Source organism: Panthera tigris, chromosome A2 (assembly GCF_018350195.1).
Source record: "Panthera tigris isolate Pti1 chromosome A2, P.tigris_Pti1_mat1.1, whole genome shotgun sequence".
Taxonomy (NCBI): Eukaryota; Metazoa; Chordata; class Mammalia; order Carnivora; family Felidae; genus Panthera; species Panthera tigris.
The window spans coordinates 120,591,544-120,604,632 of NC_056661.1; the positions used below are offsets into that span (position 1 = coordinate 120,591,544).

General features: G+C 35.0%; 1 protein-coding gene across 10 annotated transcripts in view; it reads left to right on the forward strand.

Moving 5' to 3' along the window:
* Window positions 1–13,089, forward strand: part of ZNRF2 (zinc and ring finger 2) — a 138,552-nt gene that overhangs the window by 78,320 nt on the left and 47,143 nt on the right. For 9 of the 10 annotated variants that reach the window (XR_006211847.1, XR_006211845.1, XR_006211841.1 and 6 more), the window contains exons 3-4: window positions 7,701–7,806; window positions 11,581–11,668. Coding sequence is in view for 1 of the 10 variants with exons in the window: in XM_042969271.1 (XP_042825205.1) it covers window positions 7,701–7,806 (106 nt within the window). In the remaining 9 variants the exon portion in view is untranslated. The remainder of the gene's footprint in view (window positions 1–7,700; window positions 7,807–11,580; window positions 11,669–13,089) is intronic. The other variant, XM_042969271.1, reaches the window with a different exon arrangement.

Here is a 13,089-nt window from a genome sequence, read left to right on the forward strand (position 1 = left end):
ACAAGTGCACACGTGCTCTCTCTCAAAATAAGTAAACTTAAAAAAAAATCTGATGATAGTTCTGACATGTGTTTTTGCATGTTATAATAGCATTTGAGTTGACATTTTTCAGTTTACTTCAATAATGCTGTAGTAAAATGGTGTTTATATTCAGTTAACGTTTAGTTAGAGCCTTGTAAGTATTTTCACACTCATTAGCTCTTTTGTTTTTAATCATCAAAATAAAATATCATCTGAGATACAGGTATTATGACCTGCAATGTAGTTGAAGACAAACGAGGCTCAAAGAGGTTTGCACATTGTCCAAAGGTCAAGCCTGTTCTCTTTCCACGAGGCCGCCTTCCATTTGCATTGTCTCATTCGATCTTCACAACAGTCTTAAGAGACAGGTGGAATGGGTTTCATCATTTCTTAGATTGGAGAAAACAAACTCAGAGGAAGAGTCCTTTCTTGGCAGTTATCACATGGCTAGTGTTCAGAACATGCCTGCTACTATGAAGCTACACTGCTGGACATTTAACAGGTCTCCTGTAATTCTTACCACTCCCCTGTGGGATAGGTATTGTTATTCTCATTCTATTCCCCAATATGTTGATGAGTTGGAACTTGAACCTAGAACTGTCTATAAGCAACACTGGGGTTTTTTTGTTTTGTTTTTGTTTTTGTTTTTTGGTGGTTTTTTTTTTTTTTTTTTTTTTGCTGTGTCATATTACAGAGCTTGCTTGACTCCTTTTTATTGCCATTAAGAGCCTATATTTTAGAAGTACACAGTGGTATATTAAGCTTGAAAATCAGCTTTTTGTATTTTTAGGACAGGTGTTTTCTCTGTGCAGTGTGATTCAAAATAAAAGTGGACCAAACTTAAGTTTAGTTCAGAGTATATTCTGTTTTTGTATATATTCAGCTGTTTTAAAATAATTCTCTTGCTCTTTAATGGGCATAACTTATTTAGGAAAGTACTTGTTTAGCGTTAAGCAAATCAGTGTATTGGTTGTGAATTTTGGTTTATTGTTGATTTGTGACAGAGAGGGGCATAGGAAAGTTCCCTTGATTTGAAGATTGGGGAACAATTTGGTAACCTAACAATTACTTAGGTTGACTTGTGTGACTTTTGGCAGCTTGTTACATACCTAATTTTACATAATACCCAACCCTAGCTAGGCTTTTAAAGTAAGTTAAGAACAAAAGGCCCAAGAAAGCTAAATCTATTGAATATTGAGTTTATGTTCCATTTGTATATTTTACCCTTCAGAGTTTGGGTTCCATTTTATTTTACTTACATTTTCTTGGAGAAGGCACCAAATGTCTATTTCCAAAAATATTCCCAAGAATACACATTTTCCCTTAAAAGTCATCAGAAGAGTCACAAGTTCCATCTACCCACTTCTAAAGAACTAGTCTTAATATTAAATTGTTTCTAACAGTGCAGATGAAAAGTAGCTATATGCTTAGTCAATTCTCCATTATATTTAAAGAAAGCATTGATGCAGTAATTGTCAGTGGCACTGAGGCAGAGGAAACCAGTAATTTCAAGCTGAATGAGAGTGAGTGTCTAAAAAGGATAAAAACATAGGCTGACCATGAACTTTGAGTTTTAGTCACTTTAATAAAGGTCATTCCTATGTTTTTATTTACCTATTTGTCTCATAGTGAAAATGGCAATTTCCCTAAGTATCATCTCTAGTTCCTCTTATGATATTTGAGTACAGTAATAGCTCACAGATCTATAATCTAGAATATTAATGTTAACTTCTTCTCTTAAGTCCATTAGAGATAAATTTATATCTGAAAGTATTTATTAATAAACCTTGTGAGTCCCTGTTTTTCATTCTTTGAGTAATTGCTTCTTACTAATGTTGTGAATTTTTTTAATTCTTGATTTTTCTAGGGATTATTTCACATTTCAGCTACTTTTGTTTTCTACTGCTATCATTGAGGGTTCAAGAACAAAAAATAAGTCTTCAGGTAAAATGCCTGATCCATAATAGTGCTTGGCATTGTATTTTGCTGAAAAGGTCATAGCTGTTTGGATGCTTGATCTGAAAATACAGTTGTGATGACTATGAAATTTCCGCATGGAGTTTTCTTGGCTGCCTCTAACAGAGTTGGTCTCACTTGTTCGTTCGTTCGTTCATTCTTTCTTTTCTTTCTCTCTTTCTTCCTCTCTTTTTCTCTCTCTCTTAATTTTCAAAAGGATTTTGGCTGTCTGCTTTTTTTCGTGTTGTCTTGATCTGCAATAACTATGGCTATGTGCTTGTATCTGCCAAATATTTTAATTTTGCATTTTTGGCTGCTTGAAATTTAATGTTGGGCGATGCAAATTAAGAGCTTGAGGCTATAAGTGAAAGAGTAATCTACAGAAGTTTTTAATTAGCTTATAAATGTATGTTCTTCACCTATTATATATTTTCAGGTTTGGTATTTTACTAACATTAAAATTTAAAATTCAGTTTCTCAGTTGCACTGACCACATTTCAAGTGCTACTTTCAGGCCATATGTGGCTGGTAGCTACCAGACAGCACAGATAAAGGACTGTTTGTGTCATCATAGAAAGTTCTAATTGGACAGGACTATTTTCCTGTCCAATAGAAGCAAATAAGCAGTAAATTGTAAGCTCATTTCTGATGATACCAGTTTTTATAGCAGTTTGATAACTCCAGAAGCTAAAGCATATGATCAGTCTTGAGCATACATCCTCTAAGTTAATGTGCCATCTCGATCTTGAGTATTTCATACTTAAAGTTATCTGAAATAGTTCATTTGCTTCACTATTCTATTTTAAAGTGAAATTACTTCTTGTAACAAAATTCATGTAGTAAGCAGCCCACCGACTTAGCCTAATTTTGAGTCCTGACCCCAGAACTTACTTAGGTTAGTAACTTCTGCTAAGTTACTTCTTTGAGCCTCAATTTCCATATCTATAAAGTGAAGGTAACATTAGTTACCTCATAGGATTAATAAATAATATTAACTATATGTAAAGATATGTCACAGAGTGGACATTTATAATACTTTTAAATCTAGAATGAAGCCAAAACATTTAAAAATTAAGTGATGTTGCTTGCATGAATTTGTGTTCCAAGCCTTGAAATTTATAATAGGTCTCTGGAAATGGTTAGGTCGAGTGTCCTATAGAAGTTTCTGGTGGCCATGGGATTATTTATGACATCATGTAAAGTTAAAACAACTAGAATACCAGAGTGAGGAGAAAAAGAGATAGAAAAGTGAGCAACTTTGTTTTTGGAGAAGTTCGTAAAGTATTTTCTGATAACAATGGCAATAAAAATGAATTTTTTGTATAATGTTTTCATAACTTACAAAGTTTTTCACATAATTCTTTAAAATTTCATGTCCATACTATTTTAGGTACCTTTATTGTATTAATATTAGGGGAAAAAAAGAATAAAAGGAAAACTCAAAGATGACCAATATTTTGGAGCTTATATAGCTAACTGTGAGGATGGGAATTCATATTAAGTTTTCAACTTTCAATCTTACACTCTTTCTTCTTCAGCATGCTTGTTCCATTATTAGCAGTTGTGTTTCTGAGGCAGGGGTGTATTTCAGAATCTCTAGGGATGGAGCCCAGGTATTTGTAATTTATTTTCTTCTGTGTTGAGACAGAATGCATACCCAAGTGATTCTGGTGCCCACCTCTGGTTAGAAATCATTGGTCTCTTCCTGGTTGAATTCTTCTTTCCTGTATCAGTACACCTAAATTAATGCTTGCATCATATGAATAAGACAGAAGAATTAGCATGATAAGCAATACACTGGTTTAACTTTCAGTGTTCCAAATGTTTAAGTAGGACACCAGCAACGATTGAAAAAGCAACACAGATTTACTTTCCTCTTCACTATCTTTAGTGCTTGTCCATTTGTCAATGCTTGTGGAGAGCGGGAATCCAGACTAGCTCGCCGTGAAGTGAAATCTATTAGTGTTCCCTCCTCTGATAAGAACTTTGGCTAGTTAGTAGCCTGCCCTCAATGTATTGCAGTTGTAAACTGTTGACTCCTTATTGCTTATGGTAGGAAAACTTTTATGAATGTTTTCAATTGACTGGCTAAAGATTTTTATCAGTCTTTTCCAAGCTGTCTTGAAGATGCTTCAGTATCCTGGATTTAGTGGTTTTTCCCAGCCGTATATAACTCTGAATGTTTCACAACTTTTCCTTTGAATGAGAGGACAGTGTCATAATGGAGAGGGAAAAGGGAATATTCTAGCAAACTCCCACGTAGGCAAAAATAAATCATGTTGCATAGTGAATTTTAAAAATGAAAGACATTTTCTAACATAAAAAGACAGATTTTTATGGGAAGTGACATTTTCAAATTTGAAAATTAGGCATTTGCTATTTGAGACCATAAATAAAGTTTTTCAGTGAGTGAACTGTGTTTTGACTCAGTTGCTTATCAAAATGCAGTTGGATAGTGGCATTGTTGCCGTTAGCTTTTAACGTTTTCTGAGTAGAGATCATTTCACTAGAAGCTATTTACAGTGGATATTGGCTGCTTCTGCATTGAAATTTGCTTGGGATGTTCTTGTATATAGGTGTACCTTTCTTAACGTAGAAAATGAAGTTCTGATTATTTTTCATTACTGGGGCTTAGGGAGCTTATGATTAAATGGCTGACTTTAATATGGCAGTTTAGATTAAACTGAAATGATTTTCTTAACTTAGTACCTGCAAAGCATAACATTATATTCTTTAAATAAATACCATTATGTTAATTATATGCAGATGATGTTTGTGTTGTACTGTAAATAAATTCACTTAGAAACAGGATGAAACCAAGGCCTTCAAGATATTAAAATTTTTTCAACTCAAAGATTGATTTTTAAAAACCTATTGTAAGAATTGAGACTTGGTCGTAAGTCACCATAAAAGTATTGTTAAGACAGCTATTTTTCTGTAAACAATGCACTCAGAAGCTTGTACTTGATGGATTTCAAGTTCTTTTCACTTGGTATTGATAATCTGTTACCTAGTAGTGTATGGCAAAAATAAGGCAATACTTTTTCTTTATTTTTTAAAAGCTGGCCTGTCTTATTTTCTTAATTCAAGATAATTGAGATTATACGGTTCATATTTACTTAAATCTAGATGCAGTGTTAATGTATTCCAAAAGGTAGAAAACATGATACCATATTTCACCAATTCTAAGACACGCTTCCTTTTTTTACTTTAACTGCCCTGGAAAATGAGACGTATCTTAAAATTGTTTTGTGTCGTTTTAATGGTGGTATTTTTTTTCTTACTTGCTCATGTGTAAACGAATGGTACATGTTATAATCATTGATGTTTTAGGCTTGGTAAAAAGTGATCACTGACGTTTTGAAGTTTGTTGTAGAACTTAGACTCATTGTTACGATGCCGTATGTCTTTGTAGTGGAAGAAATCTATGCTGTGACTATACCATATTATGTGGAGTTACAGACCTTTACTAAGATCTCTTCCTGTTTCCTTCACATCCACTCATTGCTATCACCCTAGTGTCAAATGGCACAACTAAAACAATTTAATAGTGAGTTTGATGTACTTTATTCAAGAGAAAACAATGCATGGATTGAGGGAGTATGGTACATCACAAGCACTGCCCAAAGTATTTTCTTACAGGATGTTGGAGGAGACAGCACTGAAACAGGGCACGACTGGCTAACAGGGTCCTCTTGCCTAGGGTAATGTAAGCTAGCTAAAGCCAAGGTGGAAGACTGTGACTGGTGTTCAGTTGCCTTGACAGTGAGGTGTTTTCCATAAGTGCAGGATGATGTAGGTTTAGATTTGTGACGTGGGTGGGGCCAACTGGAGTGGCCTCATTTTGTGTGTCCCAGTGTACCAATTAACAGTCACTAGTTAGGTTTTTTACATCACACTGGTTTCCTATCTGTGGAAAGCCAGCCAGAACAATAACAGCAAAATGGAGATCAAGAAAAGGAGGAAAGACTTGGGGTCAGGGTTGGGGTGTGTAGAGTGGAGGTAGGGATGGGACCTCCAGGGTGAAGAAGAGAAAAATGGGGATAGCACATTAGGGCGCGTGTTAATGAGCAAGCAGCAGTTTCTGTTTATCCAGCTTGACTTATCCTGGTCAAATCTCTGGTTGTGATATATTAGCTTGTGAACTACCCAGCAGTTAGCTAAAATCATCTCAGTTGTATCCCCTAGATTCTTCTTGCCAAGGCCTTTTTCTGCAGAAGTTGTCCTGTTACCCCTCCAGCTTTAGGGGTAAATTATCTGCTGGTATAGACCCAATAAAGGCTGTGTTTCCTTCTAATGTGCTGTCTCAAAATGAATGACTAAATGGGGAACTACTTCTTATGGAAATGAATTTTTCTACAAGGAATGACTACAGATATATGCACAATTACATTCGCTGTTTTTTATAAGAGGTATGAGACTACCAAACAAATACTTGATTTTAGGAACTTTCCTACCTTGCTCTTTCGTTCAGCATTTAGAGATTGGTGTAGTCTTTTCTCTTTATCCTATTTTATTTTCATTTCTAAACACAGTGATTTGTTTCTTTGTGGTGTAAATGTATATTGCGTGTTCCTGCTTTACCTTTCCATCCTCTGCACTTGCTGGGTACACATTCTCCTGCGTTGAGCAGCCTCTCCATACTCTTCAGTAATGGTGGTTTCAGTTCTTCCTCACTTAAAAAGAGTTACAAAGAATTATCTGGCTAACATACTCTATCTTATGCAAGATCCTTTGAAAAATTAAGCTTTAACATTAATAAAATACTTAAATTTCCAGTATAAAACCTAAATTGAGGGTAACTTTTTTTCCAAAAGGAATTTTTGATTTGTAAAGGGCTTTATTTACCGGTCGGGTGTTTTAAACACTCTGCAGGGCCCTCTGGAAGCCACTGTAATCGCTGCCTGGTGTGGGCCTTGCATTGTCCTAGAAAAGGATTAAAAATTGTTGCATGCCTGAAATCCTCAGGTTTCCAAAAGTACCTTTCGGAATCTTTGGATCTTCTTGAGTTAAGCAGACCTTTTAAAAGAAGTACCATATGCAGGGTGATTTCTTTAACTTAATCCAATTTTGCTATTTTAGAGTTTTATAAGACACTCTTTTTTTTTTTTTTTTTTGAAAGAGACAGGGACAGGGTGAGTGGGGGAGGGGCAGAGAGAGAGGGAAAGAGAGAGAATCCCAAGCAGGCTCTGCGCTGTCAGCACAGAGCCCGATGCGGAGCTCAGACTCCCGAAATTGTGAGATCATAACCTGAGCCGAAACCAGTAGTTGGACGCTTAACCGACTGAGCCACCCAAGTGCCCTGTTATTTTAGAATTTTAAAAATTATAATAGTAGTTTCATGTCTCTTCAGCCACATTACGCTCTAAGGTTTTTTGAACTATCTTAGGCAATAATTAATAATGATTAGTAAGAGAAGGAAAATGGATTCCAAATTGCAAATAACTGACTTGATGATAAAGTTTTATAGCAAAATCCTTTGCAAGTTAGAGGACTCTGTACTGTTCTTGCTTACTGAAATGCCTCAATGAAATGTAAATGGAAATAAGAGATGCCGTCTATAGGTAAAGGTAAATATTATTCACTGACTTATGAATAATGTGTCAAATATGGTTGCCAAGTTTTATGTATTTCGGACAAAATATGGCAGTCACCACTCTATAACGTTCCCGTAATTCTTCTTTCAGTTTTATTGTCCTGAATTCATTTTTCTCTTTCCTCAGAGGATGTACTGAGTAAAGATGCTGGGGAATGTGCAATATGCCTTGAAGAATTGCAGCAGGGAGATACTATAGCACGACTGCCTTGTCTATGCATATATCATAAAGGGTAAGTTTATTTTTATGTTGACCAAGTTGATAGTAAAAAGATGCTTCTCGAAGTTTCAAACATTGTTGTTAGTGCTGAAAAGTTTTCTTCTTAATTGAAACCCCCACCCATTTCTTAAAAAATAACAGCCTTTGTTTCCTGCTAGAACTAAGATTTGAGCCCAAATATGTTTGTATTAAAAAATTTACCATTTGTTAAACATTTACTGTTACCCAGGCATTGTCCGTAATGGCTTAGCCAGGCTAGCCCATGTACACCTTGTAATAATCTCATGTTAAAATCGAGGGAATAAGCCAAGGGACCATAGGAAATCTCCCCAATGCCATGGCTAGTAAATGGAAGAGCTGAGATTTTAGCCACGCCTATTTGACTCCCAACACCCATCTGGATTCTCATAAAAGATTCTTGGTTTCAGAGCAACACAGGAAAATTGGGGGTAGAAAATTATTTAAAGCAAACACAAAAATCTAGAAAACTATAACTTTCGAACAATAAAAGGAATAAGGTAGAATTTTACTTAAAGGTGGGGGTGGAGAAAAGCATAGAGAGCACAATAAATTATACAAAATAAAGAGACAAGAATAAATGTACTATCAGCATAATTCTAAATGAAACAAACTCACCGGTGGAAAAGAGATTGAAAGATCAGGATATGCTGTTGATGAGTAACACTTAAATATAAGGATATAGAAAAATATGAAACTGAGGGGATACAAAACTGTATCCAGGCAAGTATTAACTACAGGAAAACTGACAAAGCTAGAATAATAGCAGACAAAATAAATTTTGGCAAAAATATTATTAGTATGATATGATGATAAAAGTATACATAAAAGTCAGTTTTTGGTGAACCTAAGAACAGAGTCTCAAGGTAAAATATTTATAGAACTGTCTGAAAAGAATTGACAAATATGTCATGATAATGGGAGATTTCAATACAGTTCTTATTGTGTCAAGCAGACACAAAATGAGTCAAAACCTAGAAGAATGTAGCAACAGAGTTAACAGGTTTGTCTGATGGATGCGTGTGTATCTGCACCCAGCAATTAGCATCTTTACTTTTCAGGCACTCATTACATGTGCAGAAATTGATGGCATACTAGGCCATAAAGCAAGTTTGGCAAACTATGAAAAATTATACCATACAGAAAGTGGTTCTTTGGCCACTCTTAGAAGTCAGTAATAAAAGATGAATTATCTTCACACATACTTTTAAGTAACTTGTGGATTAAAGAAGAAATCATAATGGAACTTAGAAACACTTGGAACTGGATGATAATGAAAAGTCTTGCCATTTTTCTAGAGTGATCCATGGAGAGCTTGTGTTAGAGTGGGGAAAAAAGACTGGAAATCATTAAACCCAATTCTTCCTTAAGAATTTAGAAAAATGAATTAACACTGAATAGAACAAGAAAATAATAAAGGTTAGAGAAGGAAAAAAAGGGAAAAAAAATATACCCTATAGAGGCCAGCAAAGCCAAAAGTTTGGTTTTTGAAGACTCATGAAATAGATAAGCCTCTGGCAGGATCATCTCTAGGAGGAAAAAATGAACAGTATAGGAATGACACATCAGACATAGTAGAAATAAAAAACAAATGGAAAAATCTGTGAGAAATTTATTTACTCTTCAATTTAAAGAAAACAGGCAATTTCCTTAAGAACATTATTTTATATATTATTCATTATATATTATGTAATATATATTTATTATGTTACTAACTATATATCTCAATGTATAGTAATTACCAAGATATTTCAAAAAGAAACCGAACACGTGAATTGACTATAATAACTATTATAAGTAATTATTAAGAAAAACTTTTTAAAAAACAACAGATATTAAAAAATAAAACCCAAAACCTACAAAGAGGCCTACAAAATTGGTCTGACAGCAGGTTCTACAGACGTCCAAAGAACACCATGTTAACCGTTGTTAAACTCCCCTCAAGGTAGGAAAGGATGGTAGGTTCCCCCACTTATTTTGTAAAAATAGTATAAACTTGATACCAAAATCAGACAAGGAGAGTATAAGAAAGAAAATTAGAAGGTACTCTCATTTATGAACATAAATCAAAAAAAAACCCAAAACATACTAGCAAACCAAATGCATCAATATCTATCTGAAGTAATGCCTCAGGACTAAATTAGACTTATGCTAGGAATATAAAGACATTGTAAGATTAGAAAACTTACATATGCAACATATTATGTTAATAAAGGAGAAAGACCATATTATCTCAGTAAATGAGAAAAAATGCATTACAGTTCTATACTTGGGTATTAATGATTTCAAAACAAAAGCAAAGAATAGATGTTAGATAAACTGTTAAAATTGTTAACAGCTTACCAGGGTTTTCAGATATAAGCTCAACATGAATGTTAGTTTCATTGATATCTCAGTAAGAAAAAATAAAAGCTTTTTTTCTTTTTAGAATAATATTAACACCCACAGAAACTACAATAGCAGTAAGCTATGTTAAGAATACATCCTACAAAAGATACAAGGATTTTAAAACTTTACTGAAAGATCTAGAAGATCCAAAATGTAGAGGTATATTGTCTTGTGGATAGGAAGACTCAGTGTCATAAAGATGTCACTTAATCCCAAATTAATCTGTATAGTTAATATTATCCCATTCAAATCTCGACTAGTTTTTTCATGTAACTTGACAAGTTGACTCTAAAATACACACGGACCAAAGAGTCCGTATGGCAAGAACAGTCATATTCACAAAGAAGAAAACTGCTGGGGGGTGGGGGGCTTCCCCTATGCAGATACATTTTAAGACTATTAATTAAGACATGTGTGGAAAGGACATAGGAATAGAGCCCATAAACACTCATGCATATATGAGAGACAGCATAGCACAGGGGTTAAGAGCCTGGACTCTTGGGAGTCAAGCCTTCCTCCCAAGGTTCAAATCCCAGCCCCTCCACTAGTTCACTGTGTGGTCTTGATCAAGTTACTTAGTTTTTCCCTCCTTCAATCTATAAAATCAGGCGGCAGTACCAACTTCATAGAGTTGTTTTGAGGTTTGAAATGAGTTAAATTTTAGAAAGTCTGGCGCATGATGGATAGTATGTAAATATTTGTTAAGTAAATGAAAAAATTAAAAAATTGATTTGGCAGTGGTGGTATAGCAGTAGAGAAAGAATGAACTATTCAAAGAATGGTACTGAGATCACTTGGTTATTGATGTAGAAAAACAGTTGAATCTTTATATTTGAAATAGGAATCAATTCCCGATTGACTGAACATATGCCTATGGAAACCAAAAAAAAAACTCATACAAGTGTTGGAAAGAATGTAGAGAAATGTTCTTGGCCTCTTCGGGGGCTACAATATAAGCCTTCCCCCACCCCCCTATAAAAACTTGAAGGAAAAGTTGATCAATAATCTGAACTGAACCCCCAAAATTGAAGTGTGCCTGCTCTTATAAGGATACCCATCCACTGAATGTTTTTACACCCAGTTCAGTTAGGCCACGGGCTTTATTTTTGAAGTACTTGCTTCATTCATGGTTCTCAAATTTGGACCATATTAACATTTTAAAACTTTTTTTGCATCATGATACTGTGAAAAAGTAAAAGAAAACTAGACCTCAGGCTGAGGTTTTTTTTGTTTTTTTTATAATACACGAACAACAGTTGTTGCAGTATCTGAAACAGTACTCTCCTTCAGCAACTTTCTGTGATGCAGTTAGCACGTTGCAGTTGGTAAGTGGAAGAAACGGTGACGGTATAATGAGATGATCTTACTGGTTCATCCATAGTATTTCTCAGCACATCAGTGTTTTGCTCCAGCAAATAAAAGCAGATGAAAGCATATGTGGAAGCAAGCCGTGGGAGAATACGATGCAGGTATACCGTGTTTCGTTGCACTTCGTTTTATTGCGCTTCACAAATACTGTGTTGTTTTACTAATTGAAGGTCTGTGGCAGCCCTGCGGAGCAAGTCTGTGGGCACCATTTTTCCAGCAGCATCTGTATACTTCGTGTCTCTGTGTCACACTTTGGTAAATCTCAGAGCATTTCATAATTTCATTATTTATGTGTTACGGTGATCTGTGATCAGTGCTTATGACTCACTAAAAACTCAGATGGTAGTTAGCCTTTTTTTAGCAATAAAGTATTTTTTAATTAAGGTAAAGTGTGGACATAACTTTGATATGCACTAGGAAACCAAAAAAACCTATTTGACTCTTTTTATTGCGATATTCACTTTATCGCAGAGGTCTGGAACCAAACCCCCATATATGAAGTGTGCCTGCTGTTATAAAGATACCCATCCAGTGAATGTTTTTATACCCAGTTCAGTTAGACCATGGGCTTTATTTTGGAAATACTTGCTTCATTCATAGTTTGTGCATTGGGCTTTTGTCTCCATATTAATCCTTCCTTCGTCCTCTTAGGTCAAAGTTTATACCTTCGGGAAAAAATCCTGTATTTATAGTGGTATTTTAATTATTTGGAGCAAACACATCTTCGTTCTGGTTACCAGGTTGTATTGTTTGAGTGGTCTGCCTTTAACGTTTTTCCCATAAGCCCTGTTACTTTTAGTGTATGATTTTGTAGACAGCAAGGACCATCAGAAATGTGTATACTATATTATAGCTGAAGTATCTGGATGATAACTTCCTGCAAACCTATAAGAAAAAGACAAAACAGAAAATTTGGCAAAAGTTACCAGTCAATTCGGGGAAAAAAAGAGCCCCAAGTGCCAGTAAACATCCAGATGTAAGTTGGTGTACTTACTTGGTGGATAGCTCTGTAAGAGCTCTGTGCTGTCTATATCCTACAACTCCGTAATTCCACTCCTGAGACCAGGCCTCTGGGGAGTCTGTCAGTGAAAGAATGGATACATACACTGCAATTTGCTTATGTTCATGGAATATTCTACACAACAAAAATGTAAAAACCAGAGCCTTATTAGCAGTTGTAAATCTCAGGTTGAAAAACACAGTTAGAAAAAGCATACTTGACGGTAGCATTTGTATAAAATTTAGAACACAGAAACAATACTATATGTTTTGGAATATGTACTTATGTAGTTATAGGTTAAGAAAATGTCCAAGAATGAGAAACACCAAATTCAGAGTAATGGTTTCCTGCTGGAGTTGGGAGAAGGGATTGTAATATTTCAAATAACATGGGTTGATAGCAATTTACATGAGAAGGACCCTGGGTTTTAAATGATTAATTTCTCAGTATGAGCCGAAATTACATGGCTGTAAAATAAGAAGTGCCCATTTTAAATCACATAGGTACTGTGAATTGTTAATT